At 39.5% G+C, this 23,823-nt stretch overlaps 2 protein-coding genes across 3 annotated transcripts in view; one reads left to right on the top strand and one right to left on the bottom strand.

Moving 5' to 3' along the window:
* Lrrc17 (leucine rich repeat containing 17) overlaps window positions 1-11,639 on the top strand; it is a 39,219-nt gene extending 27,580 nt beyond the window's left edge. The window contains exons 3-4 of the mRNA XM_004639247.2: window positions 4,779-4,934; window positions 8,719-11,639. Coding sequence (XP_004639304.1) covers window positions 4,779-4,934; window positions 8,719-9,116 — 554 coding nt within the window. The 3' untranslated portion in view covers window positions 9,117-11,639. The remainder of the gene's footprint in view (window positions 1-4,778; window positions 4,935-8,718) is intronic.
* The window catches only part of Fbxl13 (F-box and leucine rich repeat protein 13), a 265,793-nt gene that overhangs the window by 111,215 nt on the left and 130,755 nt on the right, over window positions 1-23,823 (bottom strand). For both annotated transcript variants that reach the window (XM_012516486.2, XM_023724307.1), the window contains exons 8-9: window positions 21,266-21,361; window positions 17,658-17,790 (exon numbers count right to left, since the gene is read on the bottom strand). In XM_012516486.2, coding sequence (XP_012371940.1) covers window positions 17,658-17,790; window positions 21,266-21,361 — 229 coding nt within the window. The remainder of the gene's footprint in view (window positions 1-17,657; window positions 17,791-21,265; window positions 21,362-23,823) is intronic.

The following is a 23,823-nucleotide window of genomic DNA, read 5'->3' as shown; positions in this document are numbered from 1 at the left end:
ACATAGAGGGAACCTGCAGCCCAGATCCCTCTCTCGGGAACTGAGCCTTTTACTGGCTTGCTCTAAATCAGATGCAGGCCATCGGGTACTTAATATGGGCCAATTCAACCACACAGACCTCAAAGATCACTATTTTTGCCTTAAACATCTTACACCAAGAAAAAAATAATAGCTTTATTCACTGAGTTGGGCATTTTGCCAACAAAACTTAGTCTTTCAAAGGGAATAAGATGCGGGGCTAGTTGAAGTCACGTTTATGCCACACTGTGGTAAATGGATTTGCCAAGAGCACATAAAGGTAAAAGTTCTAACCTTTTTAAGATTCACATTTACCAGAATAATTTATAATTTTTACTTCTAAAGTCAGTCAGTGGAGAATTATGTATGCAAATTGTCCCCAGTTGCCTCTGACAGCCAGGGCATAATTTTGTCCCTGGCTTACACAGCTTAAGAACTTTTTACTTGTAATAAACAGAGCCACTTATGCCTCACTGCTACTACCAAGCCTTCAAATTAGTTCTGAGGTTGCTGACAACCACGACAGTCTTCTAAATATTGAAATCACAGGGAGCAATTTTTCTATTTCCTCTTCAAAATCAGTAGTTTGGTTGGGGGAGGGGCAGGACTAGTGGATGATGATCTAGCAAATATGTGCTTTATGGAGGCATTTATTAAGAATGTTTGGGTAGCAGTGAGTACCAAATGTGGATACCATGTGGTGCTTTGTCTAGAAATGGAACACTGATGACATTTGATTTCCAGCCTAACGAAATGCATATTTATATACTCTTCATCAAAAGCAAACATTCTTTGCATTGCTATTTGCCATTCTTATTCAAATTCTAAGGTAAAGAACTAAGAACTTATTTTTACTCAACAGCACAACAAAAAAAGATTTTCCTTTTTTTCTCAGCTGTACTAGTAAAGGCTTTGGGTGCACTTCCTGCTCCAACTTGTAGGTCCTATTTTTATCCAGGGCTGCTGCTGACAATCCCAAAGCTGGTTCTGCAGCTCATATGCTTCCTTCTGCTGCCAGAGGCCTCCCACATTGCTTTTGGCTCCAGGGCACTCTTACAGTCATCTTTCTACCCATTTATTTGTGGTTAACCCACTTTAGTATGTCCTACAGTGGTTGCTCTGTCATCCATCCTCATGTCTAGGCCAGAAGATGTGGGTACAGAGCCCAGGAAGTGCTGACCACGGCGGCCTACCCGTAATGTCTTTCCAGGGCCTCAGTGAGGATTCTGGGTTGTAATCATGGTGAGATGGGAAACCACTGGAGGATTCTACCATGTGGAAAATGACATGATTTGCAGATGTGTCCACTGCACACCACTGAAATAAGCCAGGCAAGAAGTGACAGTGGCCTGGACCAATGTGGTGATGGCAGAGGAAGTGAGAGGAGGTGGGATCCTGGGTATTTAGAAATAAAACTCAAGCATTCTACAAGAAGATGCTACAGCTATTCTCAATAATTATTTCAAGCTCTAAATGTCAACATATTAATTTTTTTGTCTGCCCTGAGACTTCAGCTGTTGATGGTTTTCAAATATTGCAGGATCTCTATCTTGTTTACATGGAGTACCTGAGATAATATAGCTTTCCTGGAAGGGTCATCTTTCTAAAAGGAAGATCATCCACTGTTACAACATTATAATAAAATTGAATTCTTAACATTTGTCTTCTTTCAGTGTGTTGGCAGGTACAACTCTAGATCAAATAGAATAATGTCTTACCAGAAGACAAAAATATCACCTCCAAATTTCAAGTACTTCTGTTATAAGAAGCCCTGATATTTTTGAATCATTATACTCAACCTTTAATGAGCTCTAATTATCCACTGCTACATAACAAACTACCCTAAAACTTGGCACATCTCAATTAGGTGGGTCAGGAAACCAGAGGTGGCTTGGCTGGGTCCTCTGCTTTGTGATCTCTCCCAGGTTTGTCAAGGTGTTGACTAGGCCTGTGATCACACTGGAAGGCATACCTGGGACAGAAACTTCTTCCCAGCTCATACGGCTGCTGGAGGATTTGTATGCTCCAGGGCTATGTGGCTCAGACCCTGTTTCCTGCAGGCTGTTGGCCACCTTTACCTCCTTGCCATGTGGGCCTCCAACACATGGCAGCTTGCTTCATCAAAGGCAAAAAAGAAAGACCTGCTAGCATGATGAAGGTCACAATCTCTTATAACCTAATATCACAGAGATGACATCTCATCACATTGTCTGCATTCTGTAGGTTATGGGCAAGACACTAGGTTCAGCCCACACTTGAAGGAGAAGCACACATAAGGCACGACCAGCAGCAGGAGGGGTCAATGGCTGCCATTTTAGAAGCTGTCTACCACACCACTGATTTATTGACTTTGTGACACTTTAGGCACTATTCTTAGCCTCCCTTAGGAAGCTTCCACGGAAGAAGAGGAGCAAAACTAGGAAAAATAAAATGTGGGTTCTGATGATAATAAATACCATTATCGCAGAGAAATAGAAAGTAGTTGTGGTATTGTTATTGTTACAGTCATTACTCCTCTGACAATAAGGAGAGGTCACTTTTACATCCAGGGCCAGAAAGTTCTCCTGGTTGTCCCAATATACTGCTTCCACACCTACTCACCTGAGGCTTCCAGGCAGGTGGGCATGTGAATGAGGCAAAAGGGTAACGGGGACCAGCATTAGAGGATAGGCATTAAAAATATAAGTTCTGGGTACAGCGTGTCTGATCAAGTCACTGCCTGGTAACTGTGGGCAAGTTATCTGACCCCTCTGTGCCTCAGTTTCCTTTTCTGTAAAGTGGGAATAACAATGAATCTTAGCTCATAGGGATTTTATCTGTTAACGTTCATTAGAGAACCTGGAACAAGAGTAATGAATATGAAAATATTAAGATCCCATCAAGAAGGGAAGTCAAACTCAAGAGCTTAAACTAAGGAAGGAACTTCCAATAGCATCACATTAAAGACTAGATTTGGAGTCAATAGAAAACAAAAAAAAAATTTAATCCATGTCATAATGATTGTAACTAGTAGAACAAAGTCTAGGTAGTCAGCAAGTCCAGGTTTTAAAAAATTAGTATTTAGGGCCAGGGAGATGACTCAGTGGAATAAGTGCTTGCCTGGCAAGTGCAAGGGCCTAGGTTCAATCTCTGGTTCTGCCCAAAAAATTAATTAATTAATTAATTTAAAAGTTAGTATTTAGTAGGAATTATTCACAGGGCAATTTATTCCATTTCAAAAATGGCATCATGGACACATGGGTATTTATCTTTCCTAAACATATTTTACAGTTCCCAGTTCTAAGACTTTCTATTTCTCCAGAAATTACTTCTCAAGTGTTAGTTAATTGGGACATTTTATTTTTATTTCTGATTTTCCTTCTGTCTCTCTCCACAGGTTTTCTTTCCCTAATTAAAACTGAATAAAGGGGCTGGGGAGATGGCTCAGTGGAATAAGCACTTCCCTGGCAAGCGCAAGGGTCTGAGTTCAATCCCCGGTTCAAAAAAAAAAAAAAAAAAAAGAAGGGCAAACATTGCACTAAAATATAAAACAAATACAGCTTTGCTTTTTTAAAAAAAACATAAAGACACAAACATACATAGTAAGAGATATAATTAGATGAGCCTTGGCTTCCTACTGCTTGTGAACAAATAACCAAAGTTCCCTTTCCAGGTATCACTACTCTTGTTGTTGTCACCAACCATCATCATCCAAGAGGTCACGCTGTCCTTGCCATTGTCCCCGGTCCTGAGCAGGCTCTGCTGTACCAGGAAGTGTCAGGGAGCAATGGAATATGAACTGCAGCATGAGGATTCAGGAAGAAGTGGCTGGAGAGCATACAGGGTTGCAAGTCCGGACTCCTCTTTCTTGAATTTTAGCATCCCAGGAAAAGAGAAGACACAGAGTCTCCCTGTATCTGAAGCTCCACCTCCTAGGGTTTCAGCTACATGCCATCAGCCAGGTCCAGAAATATTAGGTGGAAAATTCCAAAACAAATCAAAGTTTTAAATAACTTTTATTGCAGCTCGCTATTAGTAACAAAATATTGTTCTAGTTTATTAGCAAGTGTTATTGTTGCTCCTTATGGTGCCTACTTTATAAATTAAATTTTATTATAGGGATATGTGTATAGGACAAATATCGTGTGCACAGCGCTCAGTGTCATCTGCAGTGTCAGGCATTCACTGGGGGTCTTCAAATGTTTCTCCTGAGGACAGGAGGGAGGAGCTGTAAGAGCTTGAGATTATGAAGGTCAACAGCTCTGTGTGTGTGTGTGTGTGTGTGTGTGTGTGTGTGTGTGTGTGTGTGTTACTGGAGACTGAACCCGAGACCTTCACACTGAGCTATATCACCTGCCCTGTTTTATTTTTTTGCTTTGAGAGGTGTTGGTCTCACTTAACTACCAAGGCTGGGCTTGAATTCATGAGTCTCCTGCCTCAGCCTCCCAAAGTGCTGGGACTGCAGGTGCACACAACTACCCCTGCATTTGTTTGGTCTTACACTGGAGACATCTGACTTCTTTGTTGGCTGAGGGAGCACGAAAAGCATCATACAATGAAGATGCATCCGCGGGGGTTTATGTCCTGTCTTCCAGGTGTGATGCCCTCCAGCCCAGGAGCTTGAGTTAACTCAGCACACGGCAAGGCCGGTGCATGTTTAGCCTGAGACCTCCTTACCTCTGAGAGCCTATTCTTAACCATACACATTGAACAGCGAAGGGAAAAAAGGGAAAATGGGGCCAGGAAGAGCATGACCATCTAAATTCTATTCCTTTCTCCAGAGTTGAAGAAAGTTCCAACCAACATCCCTCCGGATATCATTAAGCTTGACTTATCATACAATAAAATCAACCAGCTTCGGCCCAAGGAATTTGAAGATGTTCATGAGCTAAAGAAACTGAACCTCAGCAGCAATGGCATTGAATTCATAGATCCTGGTAAGTGCCACCGAGCAGCCACTTAAGTGGACGATGGGTGTTGTGTGACCTTTCTCCTATGGCCACACTTACAATAAATCTGATTTAGTTTAAGAAAGAAAGAAACGAAATGAAACCAAACTACATAATTTAAAAGTATAAATTTTAAAGAAGCATAGCACTTAAGGCAGACTTGTTTAACACTTAGAGAAATATTTGCCAAAATGTTGCTTTTTTTTGAGACAGTGTTCTCAGGCTGGCCTTAAACTAATTCACTATGCAACCAAGGCTGGTGATCCTCCTGCCTCAGCCTCTTGAGAGCTGGGACTTCAGGTGTGTGCAACCTCCCCCCCAGACCAAAATCTTGTCTAATGAAGTACGTGACACTATAGTGTTGTCCATAGGCATTCACAAGGGAGTGACTCTAGAACCCATACCAAATTCTACAGACACTTAGGTTCCTTATACAAAATGACACAGTAGGGAAGGCAAGATAGCTCAGAAGTCTAAGTGCCTGCCTGGCAAGCACAAGTACCTGAGTTTGATCCCTAGTATAACATGCCAGGCCAGCCCCAAATCGAGCATGGTGGTTCATGCCTGTAATCCCAGGGCTGAACAGGTTGAAACAGCAGGATCACTATGAGTCCAAGCTGCATAGCAAATGAATAAATGTATCAAATGAATAAATATAAAAAATTTAAAAATAAATTAAATGGCACAGTATTTGCATATAATCTATGAGATACTCCCCTATAATTGAAATCATTTCAAGATTACTTATAACATTTAACACAATGTAAATGCTATGTGGATAGCTGTTTTATGGCATTGTTTAGTGAATAAGAATAAGTAAAAAGACTTCAGCCCAGTACATATTCAGTACTGATGCAATATTTTTCAAAAAGATTTGACCCATGGTTGGTTGAATCAAAACACACAGAGACCCTATTTATATAGAACATTGACAGGATAGTACTAAGAAACAGTTATTCACTCACTCCAAGGACACAGAGTATTCTATAGAATAGATTTCTTAAAATAGGAATATATGGCAAGTTGCCAATAATACATTAACTGTATATGACTTTTATGTGGAAATTCAGATTTGGCATTTTATTTGCTACTCATTGAGCCTTACCTTGTTTAGAATAAGTTTGAAACTGCCCAGGTCCCCAGGCCAGTGCAATATTTCCCTCTGATGCTGTTGGTCAAAGCCAAAGCTTATCAGTGATCAAAGCATATAGACAAGATTGAGAGCTATCTCTAAAAGAAACTAAGATGTTAGCAATTCTGTTGTCTAAGTTAAATGTATTAAAGCAATAAATAATGGAGTAATTACAATAGAAGTAAAGAACACTACAGAAAAATAAAAGATGAAACAGACTTCAATAGTCATTGAAGATGGACTGGTTTTCCTTCCAGGGATATTTCCCCCTCATCAGTTATGGTATTGACATAATTGCAAGGGTCTCTTTGCTGCACTTGGGACCCTTTACTGTTGCTCACCCAGTGCCTCTTCTTGCTAACATTTGACACGCTCCTCCTTACCAGAGGTGGAACTCTTTTTTCCATTTGATAAACTCAGCCTGAAAAAGTATTTCCTACATAGAAATATATGTATTGAGCACCCATCAGACACTTTTTTTGGGAATGTCCTCTGGAATGAAAAAGTATCTCAGCACTTAAGGAAAAATATGAAGTTAGATTTATTTTTATTTATTTATTTATATTTAGTACAGGGTCTACAGGGTTGTACTACACAGATCGGACTCATAGTGGTCCTCCTGTTTTCAGCCTCCCAAGTGCTGGGATTACTGGCACGCGCCACCACGCCCAGTCTCAATTGCCTTCTCAGTGCGCCTGGGGGCCAAGGCTGGCATAGCATACCAGGAATCAAACCCTGGCAGATGCTTTAATCCACCACGCTGAAGGAGTTTTAAAGTAAAAGACCTACTATATATGTCAGGGCTTTTACAATGAAACATGGGCAAAGTAGGATTACCATAAGGATTTATGCAGGTAAGTACGCAAATTCAGTAAGAGTTGCCAGAATTTAAAAGGTATGAATAAACAATCTCATAAAATGCTAGTCATAAGGCAGAAAAGGGAAAAAAGCCACCCTAGTAGGGCGTCATCTCCTTTAAGAAACATGAAAACTAGCTTTCACAAGTGCCTGCATACATGCATGTATGGCTTAAACAATAGCTATAGTACTTTCCAAGAAAGCTCAGGAATGCTTACATATGCTTCCAATCTAAAGAGCTGAATTGTTTTTAAGAAGAGTAGTTTGTGAGATCCCTGACTCACAGCATTTTAGCAAACAAGAAAATATGCAATGTCTTCAGAACTATCATCCCAAGGACTGACCTTTTGTTCCCTCCCCCCACCCCAAGCCATTGCTTTGCACCAAAATAGAAAGTTTCTTTTGGGGGCTGAATTATGGTTTTTGTCAGAGTAAAGATAATATAAAAATAGTTAATGGTACTGGTATGCCAGCATACTTTCCAAATTCATAATAAGGATAATATGGTCTAACAAGGATGTCTTAAAAGAGCAATGAGAAAATGTTTGAAATAGAAATAAACTACTTGAAACCTGGATTGACCTATAAATTTTGGGGTATCCGGTCAGTACAGGTCAATTAAAGTAGGAATAACAGACACACCAATTTCTTTGCTCTTGGGAGAAGGGAAAAACCTTTTTTTGCTTTATTTTGCTGCATGTTTGATATTTATTCTAATTGCCCAGTCTCCAGAAAAATTAAATACATATGGATTCAAAGATGATAGCTACATAGTTTGCCAAGTCAAACCAGATGATTTCATGACGTGGATAGAAATTGGTTGGGGACTGTAGAGGAATGGTAGCACCCTAAACTGCAAAAAGGTGGCTTTTTGTGGCATCTTTCCAGTAAGTGTTAAAAAATACATACATCAGAAAACATTTTTAATAGTTAACTTAAAACTGGGCCGGGGAGATGGCTCAGTGGAATAAGCGCTTCCCTGGCAAGCGCAAGGGCCTGAGTTCAATCCCCGGTTCCGCCAAAAAAAAAAAAGAAAAATAGTTAACTTAAAACTGATATTTCAAATAAAATTATTGTACTCTAGTCAACCTAATCAATGGAAAAGTTTTGCTTAAATAAAAATATTTCAGAAATTTTGCATTCAGGCACATACCTAATGGGAAAATGCTAGTAAAAGCAAAATCTGCCAGCCCAGAATTCTTTTCCGCAAAGGCAGTGGAGATATAAGTGTTACACCAGAACTCATGCGCACCCCAGAATCCAGACAGAGAAGGTCCCTCGCCCCTGGTGCAATCAAGCGGCTGCCACCCACTGCACACACAATTTCAGGATAGACAACGACAAGTCCTCAAGTAAGACACTTGACAATGTATTTTATCACACATAGCTCATGACAATCTGGATTAATTCATTGCCTGTATCTATACAAAACACAGTTCAGTCTTTCTGACTGAAGGTAGTGCTGCAAGTGGAAGCAGACCTCCCCAGATTGAGGCTCCAGCCCAGAACAGAGGCTGAGGCACAAGGGCGCTACCCTCTTTGAGGCTTAGGTTTCAAAGAGATGGCTCTCAGGTCCTGGAGAAAGACAGTCCTGGGTGTAAAGGTGACAAGTGACCCATCTGGTCTTCAGAAGGATTTTACAAGTATTCTGAAGTAAATGCCCTGAGAAAAGGAAAGAATTCACCATTTTCAACAGGAAGAATTAGGTCTCTTAGTTTTGCACATTGAACAATTGCACTGACTCAACTACTCACTGATTTGATACATGTTTTCTATTTCTAGCTGCCTTTTCAGGGCTCACACATTTAGAAGAGCTGGATCTATCAGATAACAGCCTGCAAAACTTTGACTATGGAGTATTAGAAGACTTGTATTTTCTCAAGCTCTTCTGGCTCAGAGATAATCCCTGGAGATGTGACTACAACATTCACTACCTCTACTACTGGCTCAAGCACCACTACAATGTCCACTACAGTGGCCTGGAATGCAAAGTGCCTGAAGAATACAAAGGGTGGTCTGTGGGGAAATATGTCCGGAGCTACTATGAAGAATGCCCCAAGGACAAGTTACCGGCATACCCGGAGACATTTGATCAGGACACAGAGGACGATGAGTGGGAAAAAACACAGAGGGATCATACAGCGAAGAAGCAAAGTGTAAGGATCACCATCGTGGGGTGACTGGGAAAGGGTTCTGGGTGTAACTAGTTTTGTGTTTGATATACTGGTGTCAGAAAACCCTATGTTTACATTTTAACTATGTTGCTTATTTATGCAGGATCCAGCTACAGGAAGTTTTCTTTAATTATTTGGTAATTGTTATTATGTTGTGACAATTACAGTACTCAAGGGAGGACTCTCATCTTGCAGTCTTATCTGCTTGTGGAGCAGCTTTTGGGGATAAACAGTCCCACCCTAGTGACCTGCAGGAACTGGGTCCTAATGGTGGCAATTAAGATTTCATAATGTCCTGTATAAATGTTTGTACTGCTTTTTGGGGGGAGGGAAATAACTTGGCACATTTTTATATGCCTTTCAATAGCTCTTTGTACATACATGAAGATGATGAAAACAAAAAGATACAAATCCTTAATCATAATAAAATGTCATTCTTTCCTCCTGTCCACCCTCACCTTTATTCAGTGGGCCAACTTAGGTGCTAAATAAATTTCCTTTTCCGATTTCTATATATTCTAAAATGAGGTCTTATTATACAAAAGTCTCACTCTGCAATCCTTGCAAAAAACTGGCAAGCCAAACCTGGAGAAAATTGTTATGATAAGCCATAAAATAATATGAGAATATATTAATGGAAACTGGTTGGAAGATAAGGTCTGGGATACAGATGTAGATGGTGTGAATTATGACCCTGAAGAGTAACAAACACTGGTGAATGCGGAAATGTCACTGGGTTTTTGTTATCTTTTTTGAGCAGTGTCCAGAAAGCCACCTGTTTGTAGTGAAGGGTGCAGCATTCCCTGCTAAACTAAAGTGACAAGGACCATGAAACAAAGCATAAAATTAGGATTCATGGGTAAGAATTTACACTGAAGGCAAAACAAAAATAAGGAAATATGAGCCAATCAAGGCAACCAAGGGAGGTAGTGGTGTCCGAGATAATCCCCAAAGACTTGCAAGTTAAATTCAGCTCCTTGAGAGAAACAAATAACCAGAAAATGAAAAAATACATGGAGGATTTAAATTTCTGATTCCATCAGCTTGCATTTTGATAGTTGGTTGTATTCTATATGGAGAGAAAAATAAGGTGAAAGGAAATATATATGTAGCAAAATACAACTTTTCCTCTTGTATACAGGTTCCTTTTTCACGGTGAGTTGAATATGTTTTCATTTTTTGTGTCATTTTTGTGTGCCCACAAAGGTTAGCAAGTGGTGTCATGTGATAGACACTTATGCAAATTCCCGAAACCTGGAATATGATGTTATATGATAAACAGTACTGAGCACTTTTGAAACAGCTACTACATGTGGGGCACTATGCTAAGAGTTCCACGGATTCCCCTTGTAATTTTCACAGGATCCCTCTGAAGAAGAGGGTGTTGCCTGTTAGCTGTAGATGAGGAATCCAGAGCTGAGGGTGTGAGTAACTTGGACAAAGTCTCAGAGCAGGCAGGTGGCAGAGCCAGGGAATCAGGGCCACCTGACCCCTTTCTGCTGAACAGGGCAGTGGGCCACCATAAAACTACTCTTGGCCTTGGCTACCTGCCATCAGAATTTCCAGATCCAAATCCCCAAAGAGCAGTAGGTACCAGTAGGGTTAAACCTTTCTCACGAGAAGCACCCACGAAAGCCACTAGCAGGACAGAGTCTTTGGCCTAAGGCTGGTGAGCCTCTATCAACAGGTATAGGAAACCTAAAGCGGGAAGCCAGAGGTGCCCAGGCTGGAGGTTACAGAGGTGACCCTGGATCATGGGGTTCTAACCATGCTGCCCATTTTACTAATGAGAAGCAGGTTTTCAATGCAAATCCCACATCATTCACTATAAGGCATTACAAGATAGCTGTTGAAATTGAAGTATTACCAGGGAGATGTAACAAACTCATTTATTGTTCTTCATGAGCCTCAGAGTGGAACCTTAAGGGCTTGGGACCAGAAGCAACCACGGTTTGGTGATGAAGAAAGCCTTGTATGACCTCAGTAGGAGAAAGGAGGATTGCACAAGGGGCAAAAGGACTCTGGGACAGCATGAGATTTCATCTGATTCTGAGAAAGGGCCCAAGTTGCTCTCTGGTTTAATTTTTAGAGGCTAGTGGGGGGGGTATAAGTCGTTTTTTTCCTCCCTTGAGACAGGGTCTTGCTCTGTAGCACAGACAGGTCCTGCATGTGTAATCTCTCACCTTATTGCTGGTTGGTTTTTATATTCAGCATCATCCCAGGGATTCATTTGAAAATAAAGTTCTGGGCCACATCAAAGTAGAACTTAATCCAAGCCATCTAAAAGTAAGTCAGTTGCAGTTGCTGGTCTCTCTCAGGATCTTAGTTGAAGTACACTTTTGCAAGCTTAGGATGTGTACCTTCGCTGCATCATGGTTCACACTTTTTCAAGGAATATAGTTGATCCATGATGAACTGAACAATTACATGGATGCTTCGTCTCTGACCATTTTTTCCTCTAATACCTTGCCTTATGTTCAGGAGATCTAAAAAGTAAGTATACTTTATGCTATTCAAAAACTTGACTATCTGGAGATATACATATTTGAATAAATATATATATATATATATATATATATATATATATATATCACTTGAATGTTTGGATTAAATGTTTCTTTTTAAGTTGTTAGACTTAAAAGATTCTGGCTCTTCTGAAGTAAATAAGACTTGCTCTAAGCTAAGGCCTCTTGAGTCCTAAGTCTGTTGCCTCTGAACTAATGCCAGTGTTTTGGGGAAAGATATTTAACTTCATGTAGCCCCACGTTTTCATTTATTAACTATTCTCTGATGTGGAGCTTACAACGTGGAATAACACATGTGTATTTCTGAGAAATACAAATAAGTCTTCTGCTCCAAGAAATAGAAGCAATACAGTAATGAGAACTTACTTACCTAAAGTCTATAAAGCTGTGCTGTTGGCTGCCTTTTTAGTATTTGATACAACATTTTAAGGTTAATTTTCATGGAAGACCTACAGCTATTTTGTCCAGTCAGCCAAACAGCCCAAAAGATCAACCAGTATTTGTCTTCAATTTAAAGAAAACACCAAGCTTCTTCCCAGGAATGTATGTAACTCTAGACATACATTTGCAACAAATAGATAACTGAGGGTAAGAGTAGTTAGCACTTAACGGGTACCAACTTTCAGTTTGCGGTAACGAGAAAGGTTTCAGATAGATGGTAGTGGTTATATAATAATGTGAATGTACTTAATGCTAGAGAATTGCATTCTTACAGGTGTTACAATGGTAATTTTTCTTGTTTCTATATTCTGCAGATATAAAAGAGCCAAAAATATAGATTGGTTAAAGCAATCAATAAAATTGATTTATATTTATATGATTGAAAACACTTTCATTAGACTCACAAAAAATCAGAGAAGATGAGTATTACTTAAAATAGAAATGAAAGTATTTTAGTGTGAAGCTTATATAATACAAAATATGACAGATTATTATAAACAACGATATCCCAACTAGATAGATAAACTAATAGATCGGACAAATTCCTAGGAATGCTCAAAATACCAAAACGGAATCAAGAAAAAATACAAATAATTCTATAGTAAGTAAATATAATAAATAAGCAAACAAAATATCTCCAACAAACAAGATCCTAAGAGCAGATGGCTTCACTGGAAAATTGTAACGAATATTTGAAGAATAATTAGCACAAATCTTCCTCAATCTTAAAAAAGAAAGCTTGGCGAAAACACCTAACTCATTCAATGAAGTCAGTATTACCCTGAAGAGGGCACTAGGCAGATTTCATAGGAAAGGAGAACAACAGACAAAAATTCCCTTTAGATATAGGAGCTAGCCAGGCTCAGCAGTGTATGCCTGTGGTTACAGCCACTGAGGAAGCTGAGCCAAGAGGATGGGGTGAGAGTTTGGATCTAAAATTGCCCCCCAAAGCCTTCAGGGCTGCTACACTCACTATTGGATTAAGTCACTGATGAATCCACAGCTGAGTTGGCCTTGAAGGTCACAAGACCTCAGTTCAGAAGAAAGGAATAGAACTGTGTTCTTCAGAAAACAACTCCCGTCAATCCTGACATACTGGGCTAGAGCAGTCATCTAGAAAGTATCCAGTGTTTTAAGAGAGTTCATCATCCACACGGGTTTAGCTACAGAACAGCTGGTATGTGGCCACCTGGCAGAGCTCACAGCCTTTCACTTAAAAGAAAGGGACAGCTCCTCCTTCCCCTCCTGCTTCTCGCCACTGTGCCCTTCCACCATGTTGCGGCTGTGCCTGCTGAGCAGACAGGAACTGCGAGCCAGTCTCCCTTTACCTTGCAGCTGTCAGGTAACTTGTCCCAGCCGCTGGAGACTGACTAGGACAGATGGCTTGAGCGTACCAGTTCAGGCCAGCCTGAGCAACAGCATGAGACCCGGCTCATAAGAAAATAAATGAAAAATAGTTTTAAATATCCTTAATATTAACAATCAGAATGTACAGCAGCATATTAAAAGGGTTTTATGTCACAACCAAATGAGAATGATCTCACAAACACAAGAGTGATTCAACATACATTTGTAAGTATCAATTATATATATAGTCTTAACAGAATGAAAAGAAACTCAACTGTTGATGGGAAAAAGGCATTTGACAAAATCCAGTGCCCTTTTGTGATAAAAGCACTCAACAAAGGACCTTTCTTAAATCACAGCTAACATTTTAATTAATGGTGGAAGAATGAAAACGTTCCCTGCGATTAGGAACAAGACGAGAATGTCTTCACTCACAACTTATATTCAACACTGAAGCTCTTGCTGAGCAATTAGGTAAAAAGAAATCAAAGGCAGAAGAGTGCAGGGTTTCTTTTCAGGCTGATAAAAGTGTTCTAGAAGAGGTAGCAATGTTGGTTGTACAACACTGTGAAAATACTAAAAAGCACTGAGTTGTTTTTAGTGGTTAGAAGAGTAAATTTTATATTATGTGAATTTTGCCACAATTAATAAATAAGTTTTATGAAGGCATTGTTCAAAAACTCACTCTAGGGCTGGCCAGATAGCTCAGCAGATTAAAGTGCCTGCTTATATACTGTGCCCCTCCTCTCCCCCTGGAGCACTGGGATGGTGATTGAGACTGGGTGTGGTTGCATGTGCCTATAATCCCAGTGCTTGGGAGGCTGAAAACAGGAGGATCCCTACAAGTCCAATCTGTGTAGTGAGATCCTGTAAACCCTGTACTAAATACAATAAAACAAAACAAAACCAAAAAACTCACTCCAGTTTTCAAATGCTAGTATTGTTATGAAATTTTTAGGTCAATCCAAAACACTAAGCCCGGGATTTTGAGTTTACTTTCGTTTTTTTCAAAATTGTAGACTTATTTAATAGTATATTTTAATGTCTATTTCTCTGTATGTATGTATTGTGCACAAGTTCTAATAAAAATGTGTTTAAATTTTAAGATAATCTATGTAGAAAATGACACATTGCCATTAATCCCCTTAAAAATGCTAGGGGCCAGGGAGATGGCTCAATAGAATAAGCACTTGCCTGGCAAGCACATGGGCCTGAGTTCAATCCCCGGTTCTGCAAAAAAAAAAAAAAAAAAAAAAAAAAAAGCTTTCCCTTTTTTTGAATATGAACATACCTATCCAATTGCTCTGAAGCAATCCTGGACGTCCTCTTATGTGAGCATCTTTACAAAGTGTGACCAAAAATAAAGTGAATTCTGCTGCCAAGTGCCAGCCAACTGAAGGGCAGGCTCGTAAAAACTGGACTGTGTGTCGTCAACCACCTTATTCACCAGATTGGACACCATGAACTTCTGGCTCTTCTCCAAAGTTGAAATGATCATAAAATGTAAGTGCTTTGAGTTGGTTCATGACATCAAGGTACCTGTGACAGTGCAACTGAAACACTCATGAAAAGGGCTTCCAGAACTGCTCCAGGAGTGTGATCAAAGACCCGGGTTCCACTCCTGGTACTACATGCCATGTTGGCCCCAGAACCCTGGGCGCACCGTGCTGGCCACTGGTACTGGGCATGGTGGCGCACATCTCTAATCCCTGCGCTGGGGAGGCTGAGACAGGGAGATCACTGTGAGTCTGAGCTCATAGTGAGACCCTGTACCACATAAATACATAAATGAATAAATAAATAAATAAATAATTTTAAAATTATTTTGAGTGTTTTGAGTGGGATTAATGGCAATGTGTCTTTCACAGTAATTTTTTTAATTTATACATTCACTACAGTTTATGATCACACCTCACATAAACAAAATATTCAGAGAGAGAGAAAGAACAAGGGAGGGGAAGAGGGAGTGAACGGGGAAGGGAAGGAAACTAAGTTTCAGTGGCCACCACTTTAACATTCATAATTTTTTATTAACTTTTTGTCATTACAAAAATAACCAGCTGCTTCAAAATGGCAGGCTGAGCAGATGCTCAATTTTTTTCTCTTGCCTAAAGTACAAAACTGAATTTTCCCCCCAAAATCTGTAGTATACTTAGAAGACAGAACAGGAATGATTTTGGTGACAAGTTCCTGAAAGTCCAAAGGCCCAGTGACCGATAAACAAAAACTGTGCAGGAGACGGCTGCAGGAAGGTGCAAGCAGCCCTGCACCGCCGCACAGGATGGAGCCCAGGGAGGCGTGCACAGCGCGCAGGAAAGCAAGCAGCAAAGGACCCAGACCCGAGATCAGCCTCCCGCTCATCCCAACTGTTTTTGAAGATTGTAAATAAGGACGTAGACAATATATTAAAGGGGAAAAAACGATATAAGAAAGGAATTAAAATAAAACTGTCAAGGGCCGGCCAAATAGTTCAGTGGATTAAAGCACCTGCAAGCTGGCACAGGGATGAGGGATTCGATCCCTGGGCCTGCCATGCCAGCCCTGTCCCCGGGGCACGCTGAGACAGCAATTGAGACTGGGCGTGGTGGCCTGAGCCTGTAATCCCAGCTCTTGGGAGGCTGTAAACAGGAGGATCACTATGAGTCCAATCTAGTAGTGAGAACCTGAACACCTTGTAGACCCTTCCTTAAAATACAAAAAAATAAAATAAAATAAAAATAAAACTGTCAGACGATGATAGTCTACCTAGAAACCCTAAGAGAATCAACTGACAAATTATTAACACCAAGAAGAGAGTTTAACATGTAGTCTGATATAATAATGCTATTCAACATCTATAGTTTCAGTACCCACTTATTCTCTCTCATAAATTTTTTCAATAAAAATTTACCAGTACTGTACTTATAAAACTCTTTTTATACCTCTTCCTTATTGCAGTAAATGCTTTCCCCCATTTGCATAATGCTGTCTTCAATTTGGAGGGTTTTATTCTCATGCACATTATTACACATACATGTGTCCTTAAAGATATTATTGCAATAATTTCAAAATAAAGTGTGCATATGTGTTACCTTGTACATTGAAGAACTGTATACAAATAACATCAGATTAGGTAGGATATAATTTATATATATATTATATATATGCAGTTTTATATGTATGTCATTCTGAAACTTGATTTTCCTTATTACTATCTTTAGACCTACCCAAGTTAATATTTACACACACACACACACACACACATATATATATTTACACACACACATATACATATATATAGCATTCTTATTGTTTGGAGTAAGTATAGATAATATGTTTTTTCCACCAAAAAATGGGTACACACTTTAGTAGTTTGTCATACTAATAAATGTCTCAAAGTCAATAATGGCCACCACTTTCAACACCTCTTGTAATTGAAGAGGACAAAAGTAACTTGTATTAATTTTATGCTACTCAATAAATTCAGTTTTATAATATTTATACAAAATTTTTCTTTTCTGGATTATACATTTTTTGGTTGACTCTACTATATTGTTTTTCTCATTTCAAAAATATATATGGTAAACTGCATCCAAAGGATACATAGATTAAAAATAAATATCACACTGCAAGTACAAAGCAGCTTGAAAACAAATGGAGTAACTTCAATACTCATTAGTAGGAAGGTTAAATAAATTAGTGCATCTATAATATAGCAAACAATTTTACAACACCTAAAAAGAACTTATTCAATCTATAGGTACTGAGATAGAGATTTCCAAAATGTAAAACAAAATTAAAATAATATGAGCTCTTTCATATTCCAAGTGAAAATTGTGCATTTTGAATCATGTATGAATATTTAAGTGTAATTTAGAAAACAATATTTTAAGTGTATAACTTCGGCTGTTTTCCATAAGTGAAGGGGCTTTAAGAGGAGGAAAGGAGATGCTTTTGCTGTGTATTGTAACATTTTTTAAAATGAGACTATTTGTATTATATTTTTAGAGATAAACTGATGCCCTATCAATTTGGAGGGCAAATACTGGGCCAGAAACAGTGACCCAGGAGAGTGGCAAAAGCCCAACTCCCAGGACTCACAGCCCCATGAGAGCTGACCTTATTACTAGAATTTCCATGGTGCAGTTTATGGTCTCAGCCCATCACTGAAGTTTTCATCTAATTTATGCCCTTCTACACAAGTGCTTAGTTAGGTACCAGAAGCAAGATGAATGGTTGTAATGAACATACTTACTGACAGACTTCAAAGTTTTTGTTTGGAAAACACAACCACGGAAATTCAAACGCAGCACATTTAGACGCCACCTTTGCAGAGTAGACGCTATGAACTTCTCTGTAATCACACTTTTCACTGTGGAAAAATCAATCTAAAAAGGAAACATGAAAGGCAATAAGAGAAACAAGAAAGATCTGTTTCATGTAAAAATTTTAAGTATTTAAACTATGAAGTACTACAAGCTCATTTGCATATCATGGCCAAATAAAAAATGAGACCAAAATGTTAAAGTACTCCCTCTCATACCATATGCAAATTTCATAAATAAGATAGGAACACATGCAAAAACACACTTTCAAAAGTAATTTGAATTGGCTTTTTAAAAGAGAAATACAGTACATTGGGACAAAAATATAAACACAAATGGCTTTTCTCTGGTGCAACAGTGACCAGAGCCTTGTGGGTGCTAAAGGCTACTGCTGAGCTAAATCTCCAGGCCACAGGTGGTTTCTTAACTTGAGACAGCATCCTGCCTGTCCAGAGTTAAGGTATACAAGAGAATGTCCATATAGACATCAATACAACAGAGACTCTACAAATTTTTGTGATTATCAATCAATCCAACTTTTACCTGAGTAATGTTGCCTCTAGAAATTTATCCAGCAGATATAACCATATATGCATATTTTTAAAATAAGGACTATGATGTCCACTACATGATTTTAATGGCAAAAGAAGCAAACAAACTAAATGTACTTTGATAAGAGACTGCTTAAATAATTTGAAGGACTTCACAAAACTAAACATTGGAGGACAGAAGCTGAATTCAGGGCAAAAAGGTATAACTGAGAAAGAGAAAACCTAAAACAATATGGTCTACTACGCTATTATCTTATTGTCTGATTCAGTCCAGAGACAAAACTCACAATATCTATAAGAATTAATAGACCAAATCTTCCTGGAATATTGCTCTTCAATCTTTTGTTGAAGACTGATCCTCAGAGTTTAAGATTTGATTATTTTACAAGAACCTAGACAGCAGTAATCCTATGATGTCAGTCAAGGACTGTCTAATGGCAGTCCTGTCAGTATCTAACAAATACTTGGTGATTACAAATACTTGGTGCACATGCTTTGTAGTCAGACAGGGTAGAGTTTGAATTCCAACTAAGATGTTTAACAACCTAACCACTCACCTTGAACTTAGACTATAGTATTACTAAACTAAGCATAGGAGTTTTGTGGTTTGTTTCTTTCTGTCTGTCCTTTATTTCATGCGTGAAATGAGAAAAATAACAGTGCCTACCTCAGTAGGCAACAAGGGTAAATTCAGAAAACGCAAATGTAGTGTCACCCCTGCAACACAGGAGGTACTCAATAAAAACTGGATACAATTATTAGTTCAAATAAACAAAAAAGCAGCATAAAATAAGCATGCTGCTTTTAAGAAAGAAGAAGAAATTAAGCATGGAGTAGGACTAAAATGTGTAACACATAGTCTCACTTAATTTACATACACATAGACACCATACACTCCAGTGTTGGATAAGATGGGTTTCTCCACTGGCACCTTTCTTTGCCCTGGAAACTTTGGCCTGGCACCTTTGCCCAACTATTATTTTTGCAACCTGAAAACATGCCTGTGTTTCTTATTCCAAGGAGACAGCATGGAGAACACTTGGCCTACAATAAAAATTCAGCATATATAATGACTTTTCTCATTTGTTTATTTGTTTGGTACTGAGTATCAAACTCAAGACCTTACACTTTTCAGGCAGGTACTTATGCCACTGAGTTACCTCCCCGGCCCTTCTCATTTGTTTCTTGGATGGTGTTGGGATCACAACAGCTATGATCATTTATACCACCAATCAATGCCCAGTGGCTGTTGCTTTCTCTGTTGGTAGCTGACTCTACCACCCCTCCTTGTTTCCAGTGGCTGGAGGATGGTGATATCCTTTGCTCAGACTGAGACACTAAGGAGGGGTGCCAAGATGCCAAGCTGCAGATCCCCAGGGCAACTCAGCACCATCCCTATCCACCTGAGCACAGCCCTCTCCTTGAGGTCCTCCTCTGATCTCCCTTTGTGCAACACTGGCATGGACAGAATTGATCCGATCCTAACCAACAAGTTAAACATTCCCGATTCATGGTTAGGTTAAGGAAGCAATTCTAAAACTGGAGTCCGTATTAGCATAGTATGAATGGATGACGAAAACAGATTGTTGATTGCTGGGCTCAGGGTTTCTGAGTCAGGAATCTGAGCCAGGGCCTGACCGCCTGCATTTCCAGCACATTCCTGGGCAATACTCATGCTGCCGATCCCCAAACACTTTGAGAATCTTACTTACAGGATGGACACTTGAGGATAAATACTGAGTGGGAAATGATAGGTATGGTATTATGATCAGGACAGATCCTGCAGAAAATCAGGCAGAAACCAGAAAAAAGCCATGACTTCTACCCAGAGACCTCACTGAATAAAGATGCAGAGGATATGAGCACACAGCAGTGAGGACCACAGCCGGAGCAGGATTAAGTTTCTATATGCTCAATAAATTTCTCTTTCCATAATTACATGCTGCCCACTAATCCTATTTCTGCCCTTATCAGTAAGTGCTCAGATGTGGTGTACTTATCACAAGCATTTTAGCACAAACAGCTTTGCTCAGAAAACAATGAGAAGCGATAACTTAGAAAGTGAATGTTGGGCTGGTGAGATAGCTCAGAGGACTAGCCCCTACTTAGGCAAGCACAAGGACCGGGGTTCGATCCTGGCACCCCAAGCCGCACTGGTCCTGCCCTTGGGCAAGCTGAGCTGGCCAGAGACTGGGAGTGGTAGAGGACAGCTGTAATCACAGACTGGGGAGGCTGAAAACAAAAGGATCACTAGGAATCCAAACTGCAGAGTGAGACCCTGTACCAAATACAAAAAGAAAGAAAGAAGGAAGGAAGGAAGGAAGGAAGGAAGGAAGGAAGGAAGGAAGGAAGGAAGGAAGGAAGGAAGATGAATGTTTACAAACTGGATGTTTCATGTAAAGAAATTGAAGTTTTAGCTAAAAAATAACCTCAATATCATATCAGTATCATGGCTTATCAGTCAGGCTTGGCCACTCAGAGCTCACATAAATAAACTCAGCTTTTGTCAATTTAAATGCAATCAGTCAAGTACACTGAGAGCATTCTTTCTTTTGTGTAGAACTAGCCCCTCCCAATTTTAAGTTAGAATCAGTCCTTTTGAGCTACGCAGTCATAGTGAACCACACATTTGACACTGTCTTTCTCACAGAGTCTGTGCTCAGAAACAGAATCAGACACACATTAACAATGAAACCAGGAGGAAGTATAAACTAGTCAACAAGAGGCTTTGCTTTAGTCAAAAAATAAGTCAATTTGTACCAACAATTCAAATTTTAAAATATTAATATGTCTCTTTAAAAAACATCATTATTGTTTTTATTTTGTCCTCTAGGCTTAGGTCCAGGCCAAAGAAAAGCTAATGCACTTGCTCCTGGTGGCCACAGGGGACAGAGCTGGGAGAAGGCCGTCCCTGGAGAGGCCAGCCTGACCAGCGCGGTCACCTGTCCATAAGGCATCGCTGCGCAGTACGGCGAGTACCTACTCACCGCATTCCACAGCAAGTTCATTTGTATCATCGACATCCAGGAGTAGTTAACTTGACCACATGCTATCACATCTCGTAAAGTGAGGTACAAGAAAATCTAAATGCAAAGAAAAGAGACACAGTTTCAAAGAATGTGAGAACTTGGCTGAACTCCTCTGCTTGGTTTGTGTGTACCTGTGTGAATAAGAACAATATGATCCATACATTAAAACAGCAGAAGTTTAAGTGCTAAAATTTTCTCTGAAGACACCAATTTTACTCAAATTACTGGAACTTTTTGCCATTGACTTTTATATAACATGATGTTTTTTCTTTAACACAATGTGTTATATACTGTGTTTCTACAGTAAGTCAAACTTGGTGCCAAAGTATGAACTCTGTAAAACAGTGTTTTGTTCTTTATAGCCATTCCTTACCACTTCATTTAAAGAAATAGTGTGAGGAATTGACATAGACCTCTTAAAAGCATGAATCTGAGAATGTCTTCTAAAAACTATATTATGAACTCGGCCCTTACAGTGAATCAAACTTTAACAAACTGAAAACTCTGCAATGTGGTATTTTTCACGGTTCTTTAGAATGTTCACTTACCATCAAATTTAAAGCCCTCTTATAAGGCATTTGAATAGATATGTTGAAGACATACTAATGGATCCTCCTAACTGATGGTCAGTGAGAAAGATAAAATTTTAAGATTTCTTCAAAGAATAGCTGGCACTGGGAGGTTATTAGTAACTGCTGAACTAAGTGGGACTTTTCTAAAGTTACAGAAGGGGGCTGGGGAGATGGTTCAGTAGAATAAGCACTTGCCTGGCAAGTGCATGGGCCTGAGTTCAATCCCCAGTTCTGCTAAAAAAAATTTAAAAATAAAAAATAAATTGCTAAAGTTACAGAATTATTGAGAAATATCAATAAACCTACCTAATATTTATCTCTGGAAAAATAGACTAGAAAAGCAGGAAATATTGTTGATACAAATAACCAGCAAATGTGAAACAATTTTCTAAAAAATATGATTCGGTTTTCAAGAAAGAAAGGGAAATGTCCAGGGCCCCAGTCCTGGCCCAGACTGGCAGAAAGGGGCTCACAATTTTTTGGGCAGCAGCTGGCTGGTGGCCACTTTTCATGCAGTCAGGATTTATTGACCTGGCCAGAGGCAGCAAAGTCACCAAGCTTACATAAAACTGGAGTGTGTGTGTGTGTGTGTGTGTGTGTGTGTGTGTGCGCACGCGCATGCATGGGTGTGTTATGGACAGGAGCAGGGAGCCTGCCCAGGATTATGAAAAGAGAGCTAGAAAATTATCTATCTCTTGGCAAAAGAAAAACTAAGATACTGAGCCTGGTATGAAAAAAATCTAAAGAATCTGTAAGCAAAGGCCAACTACCATGTGTGTTGGAATTTTGATATTAATTATCTTGGGGGTCCATTTGGAATTTACTACCTTTATAAGTAGATTTGATATAGTGCCATCCAAAGAGTTTCTTACGTGGTAATAACTCTAGGACATTTGGCAGATGTGAAAATCATTCTCTCTAAAGAGACACGTACCCAAGTGAGGCCTTGTGGGATTCTCACAGAGGAGCCCCCAAAACTAGACAATATCTCCTACTCAAAAACTGCAAAACATATGAGGGAGAGAAACAATAAGAATGTACTGAAATAAAAACAACATTACTGATAAAGTTACCAGGTAGTGATTATAAAACCTTTAAAGTAAGAAAGCAGAAAAAAAATAAAACTCTTGAAAAGGACAGGACAGATTTGTGAAAGAACCAAATAAAATGCAAGGGGATTAAAATATAATTAATAAGGGGCCAGGAACATAGCTCAGTGGCATAAGCACCTGCCTGGCAAGCACAAGGTCCTGAGTTTGATCCCTGGTACCAGAAAAAAAGTACATATATATAATTAATGAAGCTTAAAATTTAATAAAGGAGAGTCCAAGATGTGAATAAGAAGTGCCCAACTATCATCAGATTCTTCAGCAGACAGAATCAAATGACTAGAAAACAGCTACTCTTTGAGGTAGGTGACTGTGGAAAGGCATTGAACTTGGAAAAAAAAAAGAGGCTTGAGAGAGGAGAACAAAATACAAGAAAGAGTTCTAGCACCAAATGTCCAGAGGCACAGGTCCAGGTAGAGGAGAAAGGGGAAGAAAGACTGGCCCCAAACCCAACAACACAGATCTCAACCCTGTGCAGAAGTGCAGTCTATATGGCCAGAAGCCCTGGATTCTGTACAATGTGACAGCTCTGGGGAAGAACTCTTGTCCTACACACAAACATGGTGGCATTGTTGATTTCACTTAAGAAGGTCATGTCTGGGCTTACTGCTTAGGGCAGTGGTGGCCACCCTATGGCATGTGTGTCACAGTGGGCATACAGAGCTCTCTTTTCTATGCAGAGCCAAGTTGCCCAGCATCACCCCAGCAGCCAGCCACACATCAGACATTCAAGTTTAATTGCAGGGTTGGCACTTGGTAATAAACACCTGGGCTTTGGAGTGTAGTTTTGGCACTCACACTCTAAAAGGTTTGCTATCTCTGGTCAGGGAATTAA

Source organism: Octodon degus, unplaced genomic scaffold, assembly GCF_000260255.1.
Source record: "Octodon degus isolate 3935 unplaced genomic scaffold, OctDeg1.0 scaffold00108, whole genome shotgun sequence".
In the NCBI taxonomy this organism is placed as follows: domain Eukaryota; kingdom Metazoa; phylum Chordata; class Mammalia; order Rodentia; family Octodontidae; genus Octodon; species Octodon degus.
The sequence above is the reverse complement of the archived record's forward strand: the minus strand, read 5'-3'. Positions and strand labels throughout refer to the sequence as shown.